Source organism: Schistocerca gregaria, chromosome X (genome assembly GCF_023897955.1).
Source record: "Schistocerca gregaria isolate iqSchGreg1 chromosome X, iqSchGreg1.2, whole genome shotgun sequence".
Classification (NCBI taxonomy): domain Eukaryota; kingdom Metazoa; phylum Arthropoda; class Insecta; order Orthoptera; family Acrididae; genus Schistocerca; species Schistocerca gregaria.
In genome coordinates, this window is record NC_064931.1 from 446,332,900 (window position 1) to 446,354,633 (window position 21,734).

A 21,734-nucleotide genomic window follows, 5' to 3' on the forward strand; every position below is an offset into this window, starting at 1 on the left:
TCGTTCTTCCCGCGTACCATACGCGACTGGAACAGAAACGGGAGGTAATGACAGTGGCACGTAAAGTGCCCTCCGCCACACACCATTGGATGGCTTGCGGAGTATAAATTTAGATGTAGATGTAGAAGTTGCTGGCCAAGATTGGGTTTGGCAAGCTCGAGGACCAGCAGTAAAGACTATTGCCGTTTGAGGGAGGGCATCATCTCGCTGAAATGTAAGCCCATCATGGTTTTCCACGAAAGACAACAAAACGGAGGGTGAATATCGTTGACGTAACGCTGTGCTGTAAGGTTACCGCGGATAGAACCAAGTGTCCTGCTATAAAATGAAGTGGCATCCTAGACCATAACTCTTCGCTTTCGGGTCGTATAGCGGGCGACAATCAGCTTAGTTACCTATCACTGCCCGGGGCGTTTCCAGACACAGCTGCTTATTTCGAAGCGAGACGCATCACTGAAGACAACTGCACTCAACTTAAGGAGATTCCACGGCGAAGACGTATGGACTAGCGCATTATTGAGTTGCTCAGATTGTGAAGCTCTTTCTTTTGAATACACTCATAATTTCTTCTGAAACTGTATTGTGTTCCTTGTCTGTACGTGTACTTCACGTAACTTCACCTGATTTCCGTCCCATTTGGATAATTCCTTGTTGGTGTTTCTTTTCTTGAAGTTTCCTCTTCACCACACATATTTTCAAGACTACTTTATGCGCACCTGTTTTAGTTGGGGGTACCAGCTGCGCTTAAGGCGCCGTAAAGCGGTATGTATTTTTGTAGTATGGATGTATGCATGTTCGAGAGCAGTAGTAAATGGGCAGAAGAATGACCAGAAAGCCTCCAAGATGGTGAAAGTACGCTCGTGAAAGAAACCAGAGAACTTTCTTCACTACAGTTTTTATTTACATACTGTTATATTTACTTATTGATGAATACTACCGACCATGAATCCGTATAACAATAGATAAATCACAGATTATAATACATCTGATAACATTTTATTGAAATAAAACTGTGGTGTATTAACTTCAGTTGTATAGACTGCGAGTTTATAAAATTATGTGATCAGATTCTATTTCGCAAGCAATCAACTTAAGATCCTATTATATCGTTGCGAAGTGTTGCACGTCACATGTTGTACAATCATGTAATGTGTCATTAAATTTAATGACTGAGTACTCGATTATAAGTCATGAGACGTGTTACACTCCGTAAAGATATTTTATGACCTGAAGATCATCCAATCCAAGCCGGTCATATCGCGACTGAGATTAATAAAGGCTCTACTGAAAGTTAATATAGCTTTTTCACATTCTTGACCGTATCAAACATTGTAAAAATATACTAATAAGTACGCCAGCTCTCTTCCGGGTTTAAGCTTTGGACCCTCCTTAATTACCTCACTACAGTAAAGAGAGTGAAGTAAATTTTCTATCTTACAAAAAGGTTAAAGTGGAGGATTGCAAGGCTACACCGTAGACGGGGCCGTGGGCGAGTGCCCGGTGTGCTGCTGTAAAACCCACTGCTGCCTGGAGGCGTGCTCAGATATCGAAATGGCAGTCTTATCTCGACCCTGGCCGAGTGCAGACTCGTGGAGCATTTGCTCCCAGAGTCATCTGAACACAACGCTCGATTCGGACGCAGTTTATGACAACAGTTACCTTTATTTACAACTGCAACAAAATGAACGTTAAAATCCGCCTATTATTTTGGGTACAAACGACATAATGAGACGGATATACGTTACTGACTGTATAAAAAGATAATGCTGAGTTGTTCAGCTGTGCTTCGTTCACAGTATACAATAAAATTAAGAAACGTGGGTACATTGGTAGGTACCGTGGAATTCATTTTCTATAGCGTAGAATAACTAATATGGTTATAATGTGTGCAGGTCTCTGCTTAAGAAGAGTGCGAATATTTAATTTATCACAATAAATTGAAACGTGCAAGATCGAGCAACAATTAATGCCGTAAGGGATGACATTACAGATGCAAAATGAAAAATGAACTAGTAATAAACACTTTAATTCAGATAACGGGATATAGTCTACTTTTATACATTTTGGTACACAGGCTTAAAGAAATGACCATCTAATAAGCTCGTCCAACAACCTGTGCTTACATAACACTATGGATGTCTTAAAAGCGTTATATTAACGAGAGAAGAAACGCAACTTTCTTGATTTTTAACACAATAAAAGGTGTCATATAGAAATATTCGATAGTAACAGAACAAATCAGCTCAGTGAAGACACGGAACAGGATACAAGTGGTCTGTTTCTGAATAAGAAAGAAAGGATACTGCGGAACAATGCAACGTACGCATAGAACGAAACGAAAGCCAGAACATTATAAACCAAAAGTTGAAACACGAAATTACTACAAGGAGAATGTATACTAGTTCGATTTGAACAATGAAGTGGTACATCTCCAGGAAAAACTCCTTTTACACAAAGAAAAGGAAGAGACCATCACAAAACTGAGCAATGCTACAAAGCCTTCAAACAAGAAAAAAAGAGGAAAAAAAGAAATAGAGTGGTAATAAAAAAGGTATGAGGATGAACATCATTGAAGAGGAAGAAAAGTATTTAAAACAATTGAAATGTATTGTACAGTATGAAGAAGGAACAGGAAGCAGGAGAATGCAAAGTAGAGTACTAGGTATCAAGAGTTATCCGGATGAAGTACTGTCATTTCGCAGAAAAGGACTCGCAAAGTACCAAAATCTTACTGACACATTTCACACGACGCAGTGATGTCATCGATTAATGTCTAACACCCCATACAAGATTATAACAGTGAAAACGTAATTTTGCAAGAATTCCAATGCAGTGGATGAAACACCTCAGAGAATCTCGAAGTGTGGTTTCTACAAGAAGTTGTCATTGCAAAGATAATTCTAATACCCGTTTACGATTTATATAATATTAATTGTGACCAAGCCGTTTTACTACGACAGATCACTCTTTAGAGTACAACAGCCATACTGGAAACCGGTAAAGGCATCTTGGTAAATATACAGGAAGCTGCTCATAATTAAGAGTGTTTAGCTTTCTAGAAGAAAGAACAGGTTCTGCAGAAGTTTCTCTAAGATGAGATTTTAGTATTACTACTAAGCGCTTGTGTGCATAGATTACGTACTTGGGGGATATAATTATGCTCTCAAGTAAGACGATAAAACCTTCAGCTTTATTTATTGTGAGGAGATGCACATTTTTCCAAAGCATTTTGAACTGAAGTATATTTGGCTTTAGGTGCATCCAAGTAATTAAGTATCTACCTTCACAACCACCGTAGAGGCATGGAAAATGAAAATATACTCATGCTCATATATTAAGGATAAATGCAGAATGTGGTGCCACACGACGTGGCACTACACAAACCTGGCGCTAATAGCATAGGCACATAAGTAACACACACGACACAGATCTGTATGTCCGGGTATTGGTGATAAGTTGAGAAAACAGTCCCGAAAAATATTTGCTACAAGACGCCACTGTTTCCTGCGCATGTACCCCGACATCAATATGGGATATGATGACCATGCACCAGTACACAGGCCTCACAACGGGTTGCCATACTCTGGATCTGGTGGTAGAGTAGCTTCTGGGATATAGCCTCCCATTCTTGCACCAGTGCCTGTCGGAGCTCCTGAAGTGTCGTAGGGGTTTGAAGACGTGCAGCGATACGTCGACCGAGAGCATCCCAGACGTGCTCGATGGGGTTTAGGTCTGGAGAACAGCAGGCCACTCCATTCGCCGACATCTTCTGTTTCAAGGCACTCCTACAAGATGGCAGCTCCGTGGGGCCGTGCGTTATCATCCATCAGGAGGAAGGTGGGACCCAATGCACCCCTGAAAAGGCGGACGTACTGGTGTAAAATGACGTCCCGATACACCTTACCTGCTACAGTTCCTCTGTCAAAGATATGCAGGAGCGAACGTGCACCAATCATAATCCCACCCCACACCATCAAATCACGACCACTATACGGGTGACTTTCAAGGACATTAAGGGGTTGGCATCTGGTTCCTGGTTCATACCAGATGAAACCCCGGCGAGATCCACTGTACAGACTATACCTGGACTCGTCTGTGAACATAATCTGGGACCACTGGTCCAATGACCATGTACTGTGTTCCTGACACCAGGCATTACGGACTATCCTGTGACCAGGGGTCAGTGGAATGCATCTTGTGGGTCTCCGGGCGAATAAACCACTTCTGTTCAGTCGTCTGTAGACTGTGTGTCTGGAGACAACTGTTCCAGTGGCTGCGGTAACTTCCCGAGCAAGGCTACCTGCAGTGCTCCCTGGCTGCGGGCACTGATGGTGAGACATCGGTGGTGTTGTAAACAGTGGACGTCCCGTAGTGCAGCGCCTGGACACGTTGGCTGTCTGTTGGAATCGTTGCCGTAATCTTGAGGTCACACTTGTGGTGCACGGAGAGCCCGTGCAACGACCTGCTGTGTTTGACCAGCCTCCAATTGCCCTAGTATTCCACAATCATAACGTTCTTTGGGCCATTTTCAACACACATTCACCATTAGCACGTCTGAAAACGTTACACTTATTCGCTGCACCGTACTCTGACATGCACCAACACGCCTCTGCGTATGTTGACTGCTGCGACGACCGCAGATGAAATGCACCGAATGGTAATACCCCGAGATGTTTTAAACCCGCAAACCGCCCACCAGTGCGTTGTTTCGCCATGCATCTGCATTACCCTTAGTTTATGAGCATGAGTGTATTTTACTCAATGGGGACCTATGTAACTAACATTACAGACGTCAAAATGTGGCTATTAAGTCTTTCCGACCATTGTGAATTCCCTATTTCGACAAATTTCGTCCATCATAGAACGTAGCGTGAGTGAGAAATTAGTCAGGAGAAGATATCGGGCCTACGAAGGAAAATATACAACTGAAAATTTTGTCAGATGTTTTAGAGACATACAAGCTAAAGCATTAGATCATCTGACAATATCCTTAGAATTTAAACCTAGAAAGTTAAAGTAATTGATTTAACATTCCAGACCTATTTAGGAAGGGATGTCAAGAATGGGAAACCATTCTTACTTCTTTTAACAAGAGAGGAGAAGAGAACGTGAAACATACACAAATCTGTTACCAACAAGACAAGCGTGACATGCGCATAGATTCACAGAGGGCAAACAAGCGATACATGACAGAGTACTTAGAAAGTCTTTATTAGGAGCCAGAGGCGATATTAGAAAAACAGAAGGAACTTTTAATCTTTCAATAGATAGAGTAATACGTAGTTAGGAAACGAAGGGTTTTCAAACAGTAAAATCATTGGACAATCAAGTTATCAATGCGATCAGAAAGGACGGACTCAGACTCGAATTGTATTTGTATACTGATATTTCGATCCCGAAGACCTCACAACCATATACAACGATCTAATACTTCTCGATACTTGACTTCCAGACATCTCTGGTGGGTTAATAGCGTTAATTCTGAAGAGCTAAGTTGAGAAAAGTTTGCAATGTTGGAGACTGAATACCTTGTTCAATGAGGACTACAGAATCATATCAACACTAAGAAGTGATGTAAAGAAATCATTTCACAGTAAGTTAATGGTGTTTACAAGGTTGTGATGGCCATAGTAGGGAAAAAGTAAACATTTTAGTAGACTGTAAAAGAATTATAGGCTTATATAGGATGTACAATACTAAATCAGCGTTTATTTTTATTCATTTCGTCAGGGCATACGACAGAGGAAGTTATAAATTTGTGATATAAATTATACACAAATTTGTTTTTAACAGTCAGTTCACGCAGGTTGTTTTGAAATAGGTTTAGTGGTACTTATTTGAAAGTAAAATTTAATGGCGAAGTAATGAATTTGATCGCTATAAAGCATTCCATAAGACAAGCCAGCACTCTGATGTTCCAAACGTTACGCCATCAGTGTCAAATAGAATTTTAAATAGCTGTAGTTACTTTTAGTTAGGCTTCAAATATTCAGTTGCATTAATGATGCAGTACTTATAACTACTCGTGATTTGAAGTTATAAAGGTGGAGACAGTTTAAAAAAAGTAACGCTACTGACGATGAAATATTAACGCTGTAACAATGACAAAACATCGGAGAAAACTGCAGAGGGCAGCTTCCTCCACAAATGAGATCACAGAACCATACGAAAAGAAGGGAGCTGGGGTTTGATATTTTAGAAAATTTGCATGGTACGGTAAATTCCAATTGGACGATCAAAATTAACTTCCTGCTGACGACAGTAAGAGAACATAACGTGTGAAATTCGGACAGGTTGTCAAGACCAATGTTCACATATATTTACATCCTTAGCTTAGCTAATTATTTTCATGGCGTTTCGCCAATTTTTTAGATCCTTGGAGGCAAGACACAAGCGATACTCTGATGATTTCTTTGACGAGGAAATAAACTGAGTGAACGAAAGTAATGGGAAGATACTGAATGTGATGACGGTAGTCGGCTGCTGTAGACTGTGCGGCGAATTCGTCTCCTTAGACTCCAGGTAAACATGAGTTGCAGACACTCCACATTCAAATCGGTGACGATGTTACTCCGTTAGACCATCGATCGTCACGTACGGATCCGTGGAGATGTCGTGACGTAGACCCGCGCTGCGATTTGCCTGTGTGGAAACATTGTCTCTGCGATACTGAAGATCCACCCGATTCACAGCTGACCTCGGAACGCAGCTAGGCCTAAATATTTAATATCCTATTTGCTATGACCCACGCGTCTTGCACCCGTTTATCGTTTCACGACCACAGACACGTTAAGTCGATCTTCCAATAGGACAACTCTCCTCACGAGTTTTGACCACTAAGTCAATATTTAGATAGTTGTTCTATAGATGACCAATATACGGTACTATATATCAAGCCATTTTATGCTACATATAACGTTCGTTAAATGTGATAAAAGGGCTATGAGTACTGAGCTATAACCAAAATACGTCATCTGCAGGTCAAAACACTCAAAATTAATCCGATGTTTGGAAAAATATCCTGATATTACGGGGGATCAATCTCTCTGCAAGAACATTCACTACATTTAAATACGGTTTGTTGTGCAAAAGACGAACAAAGTTCTGTTAGAAAAATCAAATCAACAAAAAAATTCTGTAAGTTCGCTTGCTGAACATATAGAAAATTAACATAATCCCGCTGTCGCAGTTTCAAGGTAATGTTTCCCTGGCTTGAGATAGACGACATATGATACAAAGAAAAGACAATTTATTCAAAATATACGTGAGACGATAGTATTCATAGAAAGCGGGTAACTGACCATTGAGCCTTCGCCCTGGGACAGGGACAAACGCATGACTGAGTCATGTTCGCTGCTCTATCCGTTCCCGCTCCCACCACACCACACCATTTCCTCTTGGAAATAAACCATACAGAGAGCTTCTAAGCCAGTACACACTTATTTTGCTCTCCCAGTCACAACCTCATATATTATAGTCATTAGAAACAAAACAGCCAATCAGCCCCAGAGCCGGCCGACTTGGTCTAAGAAAGCCGTTTAGAGCCAAAGCACGACTATGTTTCAACATTTATACCGAAGTAAAATATCACTTTAAATAAATTAAAAAACAGTTTGAATTATTTACGACAATACGAAATAATTAGTTGTAATATAGTAAAAACACATGTTGTTCACTTATTTGCATCAATGGTGCAACTTACGAGTTAACGTTCACTTGGCGACAAATAATGAGACTCTGATTAAAAATCCGTACCCATTTGGTGCAACGTGTAATTAACCCTCTAAAACTAGGTGCCACAATGTTATTTCCACGTTTAAATTGTCAGTATTATTTATCAAAATCCATTACGATATCTGTACTGTTACCAAACTCAACTGCTTTACGATCTCCTTACCAAGGCAGAATGACACTAAAATAATGCTAACTGCTACAATTTTATGTAAACGTTTGAAGCGTGTGCATTACTTACCAAAATACCTTCTGACATGGGAACTACTCGTGCAGCTTACAGTTTACAGGCCAAAGTACGTTTGGTGCCCAAACAAGACTGTTGTTTGTTCTTTGTAGGCTGAACCGACAAATAACGTGCCACGAAGTTACTTCCTCGTCTAATTATCTGTATTATTTTCAAAATACGTGATGATTTGTTACATGCGAAAACTTAACTGTGATTCCATTTTAATACCAACTTGCTGCAAGGAATAACTGAGCTTCAAATTAAGTGTCATAATGTAATTTTCACGTACAAAATATCTGAACTATTTATAAAACAAACTCATTTCCGTTTCGCTAAAACTGATAAATGGTTACTAGAGTTAGATAAATTTGGCGCAGCATATGCAATGATCTGAGCCTACCTCCCTGTTTCTGGTATTGATACAACGCCAGACACAACATTTATGTCGTACATTGAACACTCTGTACAATGCTTTATACAGCCAAAAGCATATGGGAATTTTAAATACGGTTTTTCTTTCCTTCATAATAATATGTTTAGGACATTCGTCATCCACTTGGGTGGAAGATGGCTGCTCTTTCCTAGATCCTTACGGAATTTACGCATTGAAATTTACGTTTACTATTTTAGTAAACGAATAGTCATTACATGTCGTCATTTCAACAGTTTGAAATTATGCAAACGGCATTTCTTTTAGTAGGTGCACAATGACGAGACCACAATGGTTAGGTGCCATGTAACCATCCTTTTTAAGAACATCCAAATGCGAATGGAGGTTTATAAATAGATGTTTTTGTGTATCCTCTAAAACAGTAAATGTCCTTGGATGCATCCCCTCCTTTAAGTAGTGTGACCAACAGTAACTTTCGATTGGTATTTACAGTAAATGCTGAATATTCCTGAAGCATATCCTGAATTTTCCATACACTATGTTTAACGTAATTTTCAGGCCACGCTTGTAAAACTGCAATGGCTCGCTCTTTTTCCAGTAACAGTTCAAATTCGTTCTTCATGGCAGTCGTATTCGTCAAATCCTGCAGTTTATATTTTCTGAGTTTGATCCCTCCGATTTCTAGTATTGTTTTGTGCACTCATAACAAATGAACTGCACTTAAAGAGGCAATGTCTATATTTGGGAATGGGCTAACCACCTTCCATTTATTTGGTCGGTTTCTTAAGACCTTCAGAATGACGTTATTCGTGGGAACCATTCATAACTCAACAATGTCTAGTTTTGAGGTACTAATGGATATATACAATGTAACAATTGTTTTGTCCTTGTTAGAGCGTATGTTAAAAATTTCTGCACGGTTCGCGGGTGCATAATTATATCTATTGACAGTCACAACATAGTTCCTAACATTTTCTCTGTCTTGATTCTTCGGAAGGTTTACATGTACACCAGTCAACTTTCATATGTTCTTATTGCCCCCCGCAGAGAGATTGCAGGACTCTGTCAAACACAACACAGCATCTCTTCAAAAAGCTATCAAAACATTGATGCCTTCTGGAACACACAGTCACAGAGTACAGTGGAGCACATTCTAACTACTATTCACACTGACACGCTTCCACAAGTACTAACACAATATCAAATTTGTAGTAGTAAATCATAGTTTGGAGTCTGTTACTACCAAGCTCTGTGAAGACGTAAAAGCAGATGTATACGTCCTTGTAGATGCACATCAGGGCGTTTTATCACATCGATAATATGGCTACCGAGATATTAAATCACTACTGGGTTTGAGATATTCGATATGGATTTGTGATATAACATCAGAATGCAGGTCAAACTGTGTTTCCAACTGTCATATCGTTATCCACATTCACTGATAGTCTTGCACACAGAAGCCGTGCTTTGAGGTTAGGTAATCAAATATTTCCATATTCTTAAAATTACTAGTCTAGATGGAGATGCTCTATTTTATATGGTGTAGTCGCTGGATTTTTATATTGTCATGAAACGGCTCGTAGTGCTTTCATACCACTTTTTCCCAATATGTCTCTAGCTCTCACACTGTCTTTCTCTTGTAAGAGAAATGCTAGTTTCACCTTGACACAATACTCCACTGAGACGAATTTCTAGAATTTACCAAGTAGATAACTGTTAAATGCAAACAAACCTCTTTCTTTATCATTACACACTGTCTCTTCTATAACTGTTCTTGGCATCCCACCGGTATACATTGTCTCCTCCCCCGCCCCATCATCCCTGTGGCAACATGCTGATTCTTACGCAGCCTCCATCTCTGTAGGGTACAAGCAAGTGTAAACACGTCAACAAGTCTCCACTTGCAAAGTTTTTACGTCCAGGACGGTATGGAATGTTTTAAAAATATTATTACGTACTAAATAAAAGGTAAATTTATAACTCCCCGATGATATCAGTTAAACAAAGTGTTATGTTGGGTGTTTCACTTACGACATAAATGTTCTGCCCGATATTGTGTAGATTCAAGCGGTGGGAAGGCAGGCTATCATGAGGTACACTGCTCCGTGATCATCAGACTCTGGTCGGTGATTTATCGGTTTTACCCGAATGACAAATGAAACACCCAATTTACACGTGAAAATAGTGTTGTACCAATTAAACTGATTGTCACTCATTCCTTGCAGCAGGTTGCTGCAGTTATCGAGCCGCAATCATGCATTGCAGTAGAACAAAATCTTACGAATTTTCATGAATAATATAGACAATTTACACGTAGAAATAACATTGCAGCTCTTAATTTGTTTGTTCACTGAACCTTGTGCCAGGAAGTACGAAGATAGAAAAACCATATGATCTTGGTGTCAGGTGCAGATAAGCCTGTAAGCTACACTAGTAATGCCAATAAGTCAGTTGCTTATCCTTTCTAGTGTTATAGAACAGATATTTACAAATGTTTACAGATAATATAGAAAATGTTTGGTTTCTTTAAAGCGGTATATCAGTTTTGGGTCACAAATGGAATAATAGTCATGTTTTGGCGTCAAATACACCTCAACCTGAAAGTTACATCAGTAATGCCAATAATGGACCATGTGAGTTTTCTAATGTTACAGAACAAATCTTCATCTATTTTTGGTAATTAATATATACAATTGTTGTATTTTTCAACCCTCGAAATACCAGTGATACTGGAAATAGGCACACAGATTGATCAGAAGATGTGACTGGGGGCCAGGCGCTGTGGCCGAGCGCTTCTAGGACCTTCAGTCCAGAACCGCGCGACTGCTACGGTCGCAGATTCGAATCCTGCCTCGGGCATGGATGCGTGTGATGTCCTTAGGTCAGTTAGGTTTAAGTGGTTCTGAGCTCTAGGGGACTGATGACCTCAGATGTTGAGTCCCATAGTGCTCAGAGCCATTTGAACCATTTGTGAGTGGGGGCTAGGTGTACCATAAAATGTATAAACAACTGAACATTTTGTATGTACTTCGATAAATTATGTATTCACTTTAGTCGTTGAAATAACATTGTACACTTAATTTTGGGGCTGCATTGTTTAATACACCAAATGGGTGTAAATACTGAACAGCTTTCATGTTTGAGTGTCATGTACACCTCAACCTACAAGTTAAGCAAGTGATCTGTTTTGGAAATCTGACGAAATTCAATTTGAGTGATTCTGCAGGGTCCTATTGAAAGGTTCGGTACCAGTAAGGAAACAGCATACCATGGTAGTTGGTACTGTTTTCTATTGGACGAATCTAGTAGTCCAAGGTCACTTCCGCTACCTATATCTGAGACAACTCCAATTCTGTTAGGTTATCATCACTCGATGGACGTAAACGGCAGATATCTTCGAGCAAACATGTCCCTGCTGTCAAGGCCTTCTCCTTCACACAAAGAAACTTATGTAACGATCATCGTCATCTTGATGAAGGTTAATAATTAATAATTAATAATTGAAACGAGGTACACTGAAATTAAAACGACAAAAAATATTCCATACGTAAGGAATAATGTGACGTAATTTCCATACCTCCCTCTCGTCACGTAAGCAGACGGAAAATTTTTATTCAATTTTAGCAAATATGAATTAATAACTTATTTTCTAAATAAAAATATAACATCATTTCACGTGTCCCTGAATTTAAGCCATACAATTGTACAAAAAGTATCACTTCTTTTGCTGTCAAATTAAATACTTTCAATGGATAAAGGATATTTTCCCCTCTGTAATATGGGGACACAAACGTCTATAAATGTTGAATTACACTGTATAAACATACTGAATGGAATAAGTGCATTAATTGTTAGTTTGCATATTTCTCTTGCAGGAAACCTGTGATTTCAATTTGTTAGCAAGCATGTTAATATTGTAATAACGATTCTTCAGAGTTTTCGCTTTCTCAAGTGATCTACATCTGATGCATCTCTCGAAAAACATATTCAGAATTGTTTATAGAACTGTTTTGTAGTGTAGTATATTTCTCTTACCTACGTAAAACTTATCCCTGTGTTCTGAAAGAGTGATCTACAGTTTTTTAACAAACGATACTACACTCCTGGAAATAGAAATAAGAACACCGTGAATTCATTGTCCCAGGAAGGGGAAACTTTATTGACACTTTCCTGGGGTCAGATACATCACATGATCACACTGACAGAACCACAGGCACATAGACACAGGCAATAGAGCATGCACAATGTCGGCACTAGTACAGAGTATATCCACCTTTCGCAGCAATGCAGGCTCCTATTCTCCCATTGAGACGATCGTAGAGATGCTGGATGTAGTCCTGAGGAACAGCTTGCCATGCCATTTCCACCTGGCGCCTCAGTTGGACCAGCGTTCGTGCTGGACGTGCAGACCGCGTGAGACGACGCTTCATCCAGTCCCAAACATGCTCAATGGGGGACAGATCCGGAGATCTTGCTGGCCAGGGTAGTTGACTTACACCTTCTAGAGCACGTTGGGTGGCACGGAATACATGCGGATGTGCATTGTCCTGTTGGAACAGCCAGTTGCATTGCCGGTCTACAAATGGTAGAACGATGGGTTCGATGACGGTTTGGATGTACCGTGCACTATTCAGTGTTCCCTCGACGATCACCAGAGGTGTACGACCAGTGTAGGAGATCGCTCCCCACACCATGATGCCGGGTGTTGGCCCTGTGTGCCTCGGTCGTATGCAGTCCTGATTGTGGCGCTCACCTGCACGGCGCCAAACACGCATACGACCATCATTGGCACCAAGGCAGAAGCGACTCTCATCGCTGAAGACGACACGTCTCCATTCGTCCCTCCATTCACGCCTTTCGCGACACCACTGGAGGCGGGCTGCACGATGTTGGGGCGTGAGCGGAAGACGGCCTAACGGTGTGCGGGACCGTAGCCCAGCTTCATGGAGACGGTTGCGAATGGTCCTAGCAGATATCCCAGGAGCAACAGTGTCCCTAATTTGCTGGGAAGTGGCGGTGCGGTCCCCTAAGGCACTGCGTAGGATCCTACGGTCTTGGCGTGCATCCGTGCGTCGCTGCGGTCCGGTCCCAGGTCGACGGGCACGTGCACCTTCCGCCGACCACTGGCGACAACATCGGTGTACTGTGGAGACCTCACGCCCCACGTGTTGAGCAATTCGGCGGTACGTCCACCCGGCCTCCCGCATGCCCACTATACGCCCTCGCTCAAAGTCCGTCAACTGCACATACGGTTCACGTCCACGCTGTCGCGGCATGCTACCAGTGTTAAAGACTGCGATGGAGCTCCGTATGCCACGGCAAACTGGCTGACACTGACGGCGGCGGTGCACAAATGCTGCGCAGCTAGCGCCATTCGACGGCCAACACCGCGGTTCCTGGTGTGTCCGCTGTGCGGTGCTTGTGATCATTGCTTGTACAGCCCTCTCGCAGTGTCCGGAGCAAGTATGGTGGGTCTGACACACCGGTGTCAATGTGTTCTTTTTTCCATTTCCAGGAGTGTATTTATAAAATTAGAAGTACGATGGTCGTAGAACTGAGTGACAGAAAGAAGAAAGAATACATTAGTAAAAATAACTAATTCACCTTCAGAGTTAAGTATAGTAGCAACAACACCTTTTATACATCGTTTGTGTGTATTTTTTATGTTCTCTTCATCCTTTGTTGCTGCACAAATTGAGATATTACCATCAACTTCCTTAAATGCTTGTACATCATTGTGTTAACACTGTCCTCGCTAATCCTCAAACCCTCAGGTACCGATCTCGTAATGCCTGGACTTCCACCTCGTCCAATCTCTGGAATTGGTAATGTGACTACCGACCCAGACTACGTTTATCACCAACAGATATCTGTTCACCTCTAAACTAATAGCGAAATCATTTCCTGCTCACAAACTATGTTCCTTACATTAGCGCAAACATAGCGTGAGTCTCCGCTCATGATCAGTTTATAACAAAATTTCCTACTTACGAAATTGTAGCATGCTGCAGGTGAAAAATAATTCCTCAACTTGTCTTGTAATGGACGTAAGTAGTTGTAGCCTCGTCATAAGCGGCATTGAGAAGTATATATATGTTACGAAACTCGGTGTATACTGATGTACTGCACAATAAGAAGTATTCACACGCACTACGTCCGACTTTCCACAGCACAGAATACCGTTTCAGTACAGTGTATTCAATGAGTAGCCAGATATATGCGATTTCAACAACCGTAGTTATTTATAGTGGGAGAATTTTAGGAAAGGAGAGAGCATATAGTACGCTAGTACGACCTATTCTTGAGTATTGTCCGAGTCTTTGGGATCGTCACCAGGTCGGATTCAAGGAAAGCATCGAAGCGATTCAGAGCTGAGATAACTTAGGGAAGCGGCATCTGAAGCAGATTGCAGAACAATTCTACGGCCATCGATGTACATTTGGCGTAAAGACCACGAAGATAAAATATAAGATACTAGGGATCCTACTGAGGCATATAGACAGTCGTTTTTATCTAGGTCTGATCGCAAGTGGAAAAGGAAAGGAAGTGAATAGTAGTGGAACAGGGTAGCCTCCTCCAGGGGCCGTACGATGGGTTGCGGAGTATTTATGTAGACGTAGATAATACAATGGGTAGCCATAAAGTTGTAAATACCACCTCTAAAAATAAAGTTACCTAATTATTTCTATGCTTCTTTGCAGGTAAATATCTACTGTTCAGGTACACAAATCCACGCCCCGCAGTGCAGTAGCACAACGCTAGAGAAGACAAAACAAAACAATAACGATGAAGTGGAGGTGGGCTACGACAGTTTGTTTTGGCTCCTCTAGTAGCGTGCTACAGTACTGTGGCACACGATTTTCAGTGTGTACTAGAATTGTAGGTGTGTACCAAAAAACAAACTATATATTAATTATTTTATTCATGGCTTTAACTTTCAGCAATTGTAGAATATATTTTTCAGAATAAAATATTGTCGTCAGTTGCAATTATATTTTTAATTATCCTCTACTGGCTTCAAAAAATTGCATATTCAGCTCCAGAAGCTTAGTGTTTGTTTGCAGATGTTAATATGTTTTTCATAGAAGCATAATATCATGACATGCCCATAAATATACATGTATTATGTGGTTATTGTAAATACAGGTCGACAATTTACAGTAACTAAATCACATCTATGTATACATCAAGCTGTCTGCTTGTCATATACGTAGATCATTCAGCTGTTGTGCTTGAAATATACAGGGTGAGACAGAATAACCCGAATGTTTGAAATGAGTAGTGGCAGTAATGTGCAGGTGGCAGCACTGCGGATTCGTAACAGTTAGCGAGTAAACAATCCACCATTTCAGTAATCATTGATCAGTGGAACGAACAACAGTGAGCGTTAGTCATAAAAATGTTTTATAAGAACAATTGTAGTTTGGTAGCGGCGCAGAGGGAGTTACGAAGTTTTTATGGTTTAGGACGTCATGATGCCGTTCCGTCGAAACACGCTATAAAATGTTGGATTAATAAGTTTGAAGAGACTGGATCTGCCCTCAAGAAGAAACCAACATATCGACCAAGAAGTGTGCGTTCTCCAGCGCATGTTGATGTTGTACACGAGTCTGTCTTACGGAGCACACGGGTTTCAGTTCGTAAGGAAGCAGCAGTGATTGGAATTTCCTGGGAGAGTGTTCGCAGAATTCTTCATCTTGTTTTAAAATTTCATCCGTGAAAACTACAAATGGTGCAGTAATTGAAGGACAACGATTACTGGTTACGATTAGGATTCTGTCAACAAACGATTTAAAAAAATAAACAATGTCTATGTATCTCTAAACAAGTTGTGGATGTCAGATGAAGCACAATTTCTCACAGGTAATAGAAATAAACAGAACTACAGTTACTGGGCAAACGCAAATCCTAATGGCGTTCATGAGCGCCCATTAGACTCTAGTAAATTGACAGTATGAAGTGGTGTTTCATCACATGGAATTACAGGACCGTGTTTTTTCGTAAATGAACAGGGAAACACAGCAACTGTCAATGGTGATGGTTACTTCGAGATGTTACGAAGTTTCGTTACGCTTACATTAAACTGCTTTCCATACGTCCAAGAAGCCTGATTTCAACAGGACGGAGCGACATCGCACACTGCAGGCTAATCAATGTCATATGTGCGAGAGTTGTTTGGCAGCCGTGTGACCTCTCGATTCGGTGACATTCTCTGCCCCTAGATCGCCAGATCCATCCGTTTGTAACTTTTTATTGTGGGGCTACCTCAAGAGCAAAGCCTACACGACTCTACCAAGAACCTTGGATCATTAAAATACAGAATTCGGGATGCAATTCACAAGATCTGAGCTGAGACGTTGCAGCGGTCAGTGAGGAACCTCAACAGAATGTTTCACGAATGTATTCGTACAGGTGGATGCCATCTACAGAACGTAATTTTTAAAACATGTTAAATGCCATGAATGTTTCGTAAATGGTAAAGATGTAAGGTTTCAATTACTATCAATGCAATTTCTTTCCTTCGTCACTTCTAGTTTCATTGGATTGTGGAAATGTTCCCTTTTTTCTGTGTCACCCTGTCATCGAAGTTTCAATTACTGTAAATTGCCAATCTGTGTTTACAATAATCACGTTGTTGTGTACATAGTTCCACGTAGTCAGCGCGTACACAAATTTCCCACTAGAGCGCGCCCCGCTAAGCACAACAGCGCAGGCGCAGCGCTCGTCCGTCTCCGCACTACGAGATGGCGCTGTCTTAGAAAAGGACCAAATTCTGCTTCCGCCGATCCGCGTATTAATATGTAACGCAGCCAATGAGATTGCTACTAACGTAGAACCTTTTCTCCTCGCGGATCGCACTCGCTTAGTGATACCTGAACGCGCGAGGTATTAAACGAGTGTTCAGACCTCCGATTAGTCAGTCTGCATTTGTCTGCACCAGTCTGTAACAGTCTGCATTAGTCTGTACCATTCTATAGCCACGTTTCAGTCTGCACCTAATAAGATTACCATATTCCTGTACATAGCCATGAAGATAAATGTATAGGGACTTTGTCAAGTATCAGAGATATATGAGAATAAGATTAACGTACCAAGACCAAAGGAACTTCAGATTGTCAATTGTAAATAGCATTTAGAATCAAGTTACGTAATGTCTATGTTTTTTATTATTTTAATAAATGTGTGTGAAAATTAATCAAGTTATGTTTAAAGTTGGTCACCGTCAATCTGCTACTCTAAGCTTTAAAGTGGCATTTCTATCGTCTGACTTAACGGCAGAAGATAAACACGCCACGATAAGACCACGAGACATATTGCTGACACTCGCCTACTTCGTTAGAGCGACAAGTCAAATAATCTGATAGTGTGAGAACCGAAGGTCTTACAGTATGCACACCACACACATACAATAGGTACATATTTGGACATATCATGACATTATGCTCCTGTGAAGAACCTGTTGCCATCTGCTAAATCAGTACTGAGCTTCTGAAGCTGACAAATTAATCTGTCGAAACCGGTAAAGTATAATTGAAAATATATATATATATATAACTGACGACTAAATGCTTTTTTTTGAAAAATTTATATATTAATCACGAACTTTGTATTTTCAAGATAAAAATTAAAACAGTAAATTCACGAAGAGTTTTAACCACAGAAATACCAACGGAAACGATATTCACTGTAAAAGTGACATCTCTTTCTTATATTTAAATATTTTCAAAATTAATTCATTTATGGAATCTGTAAAAGAAATCATGAAAAATAATACTTTTTCGGTATTTTGAAATGTGAAGTAACTGACTGGTCTGCTGTTCCTAATAGTACATTCCACTTTTGTACGGTTAACAGGCATGGTCGTGGCGCGACGCAGGTCGCGAGTCGTGCTCGGGTAACGAGCGCCGGGAGACCCCGGGCTACGTGCGCGACGCCTCGTCCGGCCGGTGGCTGGTGGTGGTGCAGACGGAGAGCATGCCGCAGCAGGTGCACGTGCAGGTGTGCGCGCGCCGCTGCCGACACACGTGCTCGCAGCGCTGGGGCTACGCGCACCTCGTCACGTGGGACCCCGACGCGCCGTCGCTGTGTCCGCGCCTCGCCGTTGCGCGGCTGCCAACCTCCTGCCACTGCGCCGCTGTCGTTGCCGATGGCCTCTAGCTGCCTCCACTGTAGCTGCTGCCCGTATAGGGTTGTGTTACTCGTTTTCGTGTCACTCATTTGCGTCACAAAGCAAAAGATGCTGACGAGTAGCCCATTTCAGTGTATTCATACGGTATCCACAGTCTTGGATCAGACTGTAATTTTTGGGACGGCTGTAGTGAAACAATTACAGAGCTCAAAGAGTATTCGGTACATTATACCTGGTTTGAGGAAAGTGAAACTCGTGTGAGTGAGAGCGAATAAACAGTTGTGTGTGTTGTTTCCTGCTGTTCGTGTGAAAGTCATGTTCTTTGTGTATTCCCTTTCTAAGGCTGTCGAGGCACCTTGTCTCAGTGTTAAATAATAGAATCTTTGGTGTTCATTACTTTACTGTCGTATACACTGGTATTGTCGTTTTACTTATGCACACGCCATTTGAATTTTTAGAGATTTTAGTTTGCTCCGTTAAATAAAAAGTTGGTGAACAGCCATAATATCAGTTCTCGTACACATATCATTAATACGTAATCGTAATCTTGTATCAATCACAAATAATATAGTAACTTAGAACAACATCTCTACATGAATTTATTGCGCAGCGCTGTGTTATTTATATCGTCAGGGATCGATTATTTTTTCCATTGCGTTATACCTCAATTTTGCATCTGTTACTTATCCTTCCGTCTACGAATTTAATGTTTCAATGTTCAAATTGGCCAGTTATTATAGGAGCTCAGAAACCAATTACAAGAAAATTAATAAGTCTGATAGACTTCATAGATTGTTAGGTTGTGTAATCTAAGACAGATCACTCCATTTGCCTCAGCAGACTAAGGCAATATATATAATTTTCTTAGTCATTAGGATCTGTGGTTTTCTAAGTTAAAATGCAGCAGCTGTATATGTTTCGCAGAGCAAGTTATTGTTTGTTTTCCAACAATTTAATTGTAGTCACGTTCCCTATGGTACTCACTACTTAGTTTGTATAGGATACCCAGTTATCTGTCGTAGGAGTTGTTAGGTAGATTTCCTCTGATGCACCAGTAGATATTTTCCATTTTATTTCGCGGTATTGTGATTCAGTCAGCCTAAACACACACTGCTCGTCACATGTTTCATGCGTTCACCAATATCAGAAAATGTTGGTATATTTTCCGTTACAAACCAAAAGTTTGTCAAAGTGGAATTGTATGCCCTCAATCAACAGACTAGTTTCAAGTTAGGGGAGCGTGATATTAGTTTTCAAAGTGTGCATTAAAAGGTACAGTATAGCAAGGAGAATAATCAGTGCTCGATACGCGATAGAATATCCTAGTTCATTGAGTGCCAAACAATGGCACACAGATTGTCTGCTGGTTTTTGGTCCATATTAAACACGTATTTAAAACACCTATCGCAGTAGACTAGTATGCGAACTTTCTATTGAATAGCATGATAAAATTTGACTTTAACGAGATTAAAACCAATGTGTCCCGCAAACAGTGGACGTCGCGTGAAACATATGACGAACAGTATTTGTTTGAGATAATTCCACTTACATGCTACAGAAACGAAATAACAGATATCTGCTGAAACGCAAGAAAATATTCTCCTGACAACTCTTATGAGAGCCACCAGGTATAGGAATCAGTATCCTTTTAAGACTTAACTTCTAATAGCATCATTATGTTGTTTATAGTTCACAATATAAACTGTGGATATCTCTTCCTGTCTGACACAGCCAGAACATCCCTATAAATTCATACAACGAAGAAGGGACACTATCAGATAAGACTCTTACATTAAAATTTTGAACCATGTAGCCAATAGCACAGTACTTTCATGTGCGTTACTTATGCTAAGGAAAGAACAATGAATATTTATGTGCATAATAAAGCTATCTCATTGAAATACTTGTTTTGCTTCATGAACTGGTGTCCAAAAAATGCCGGTCCTATAAAACAATGGTCCAATGAATGAAACTCAAAAATCTGGTAACAGAGAAGTGTCGACGATTATCTCACATTCCCTGTTGTTACAGAAAACCGACGCCAATCAGCGGCCTCCACAATCGACGCTATCGAATACATGAATTTCGACTAGTATGTTGTGAAGTACTCCTTTCAACGGACCTGGCAAGTTGGAGATGTTCATTACTGCTGTATTAGGTGACGGAACTGATCCAATATCGTGAGAAGTAAGAACATTTGCACCTCCAACCAACTAGTAGATCAGTGTGTATCCAAAATGTAGAAATAAGTTTAATTAATTTTCTTTTCAATACCCATCTGAATTTTTCGCCTACACTGTTCCTGAAATCAAAACAAATACCGCGACACAAAATATTTCAGAATAATTGGGGAAGATGTGTGTCAGGGAATCAGGTCTCACCAGCACTAAAAGTTATGCATCAACCTAGGACCCATAAGGAAAGCTTACAATTGCGACAGCGAAGAGTTGTCTGTTTAGGCTTGACTACAATATTTCCGAAGAAACTAGGTATCTTGACTCATTTACAATTCTGCGTCAGAATAAATGTCACAGTTACTAAAATATCTACTAAATTGTGTTATTAGAGTTCACAGTATGTGGTATCGGTATAAACTCACATTTGTCTTCAGTTATCATCATTATAGGTTACGCTTCACCGTGACTGTTATTGGTGTTAATTGCAACTACAAATTTACTGTTACTAGTCAAAACTTAAAATGTTTTCCACTACACGTTATGATCATGTAGATTTATTTAAATTAATAAGTCATGTACGTTATGTTTGTAATTCTTTGGGTATCCTAAGTGGTTCAAATGGCTCTGAGCACTGAGGGACAGAACATCTGAGGTCATCAGTCCCGTAGAACTTAGATCTACTTAATCCTAACTAACCTAAGGACATCACACACATCCATGCCCGAGACTGGATTCGAACCTGCGATCGTAGCGGTCGCTCGGTTCCAGACTGAAGCACCTAGAAGCCCTCGGCCACACAGGCCGGCCTTGGGTAGTCTGTGGCGCTGTCGCTAGTGGTCACAAGTTCCATTTCCTTCCGTGGTGACATCACATACAGCATTTCATACACTTTAATAAACACTGAAGTAAGCAAAGATGGCGCCTCGAAGCTCCAGTAGTGAAATGTTAATTTTTCTGCTGTATTTCAATTACATACAACGTTATATAAACGTTGTACATGATACAAATACGACATAAAACTCATACCACCTGTGTGACTCTGTGTCTTTCGTATACAATAGTCCAGAAAAACATATA

General features: G+C 40.6%; 1 protein-coding gene across 1 annotated transcript in view; it reads left to right on the top strand.

Moving 5' to 3' along the window:
- The window catches only part of LOC126298226 (uncharacterized), a 329,545-nt gene extending 309,164 nt beyond the window's left edge, over positions 1-20,381 (top strand). Inside the window, exon 4 of the mRNA XM_049989530.1 lies at positions 18,207-20,381. Within this exon, the coding sequence (XP_049845487.1) occupies positions 18,207-18,509 (303 nt within the window). The 3' untranslated portion in view covers positions 18,510-20,381. The remainder of the gene's footprint in view (positions 1-18,206) is intronic.
- Positions 20,382-21,734: the final 1,353 nt, after the last annotated feature.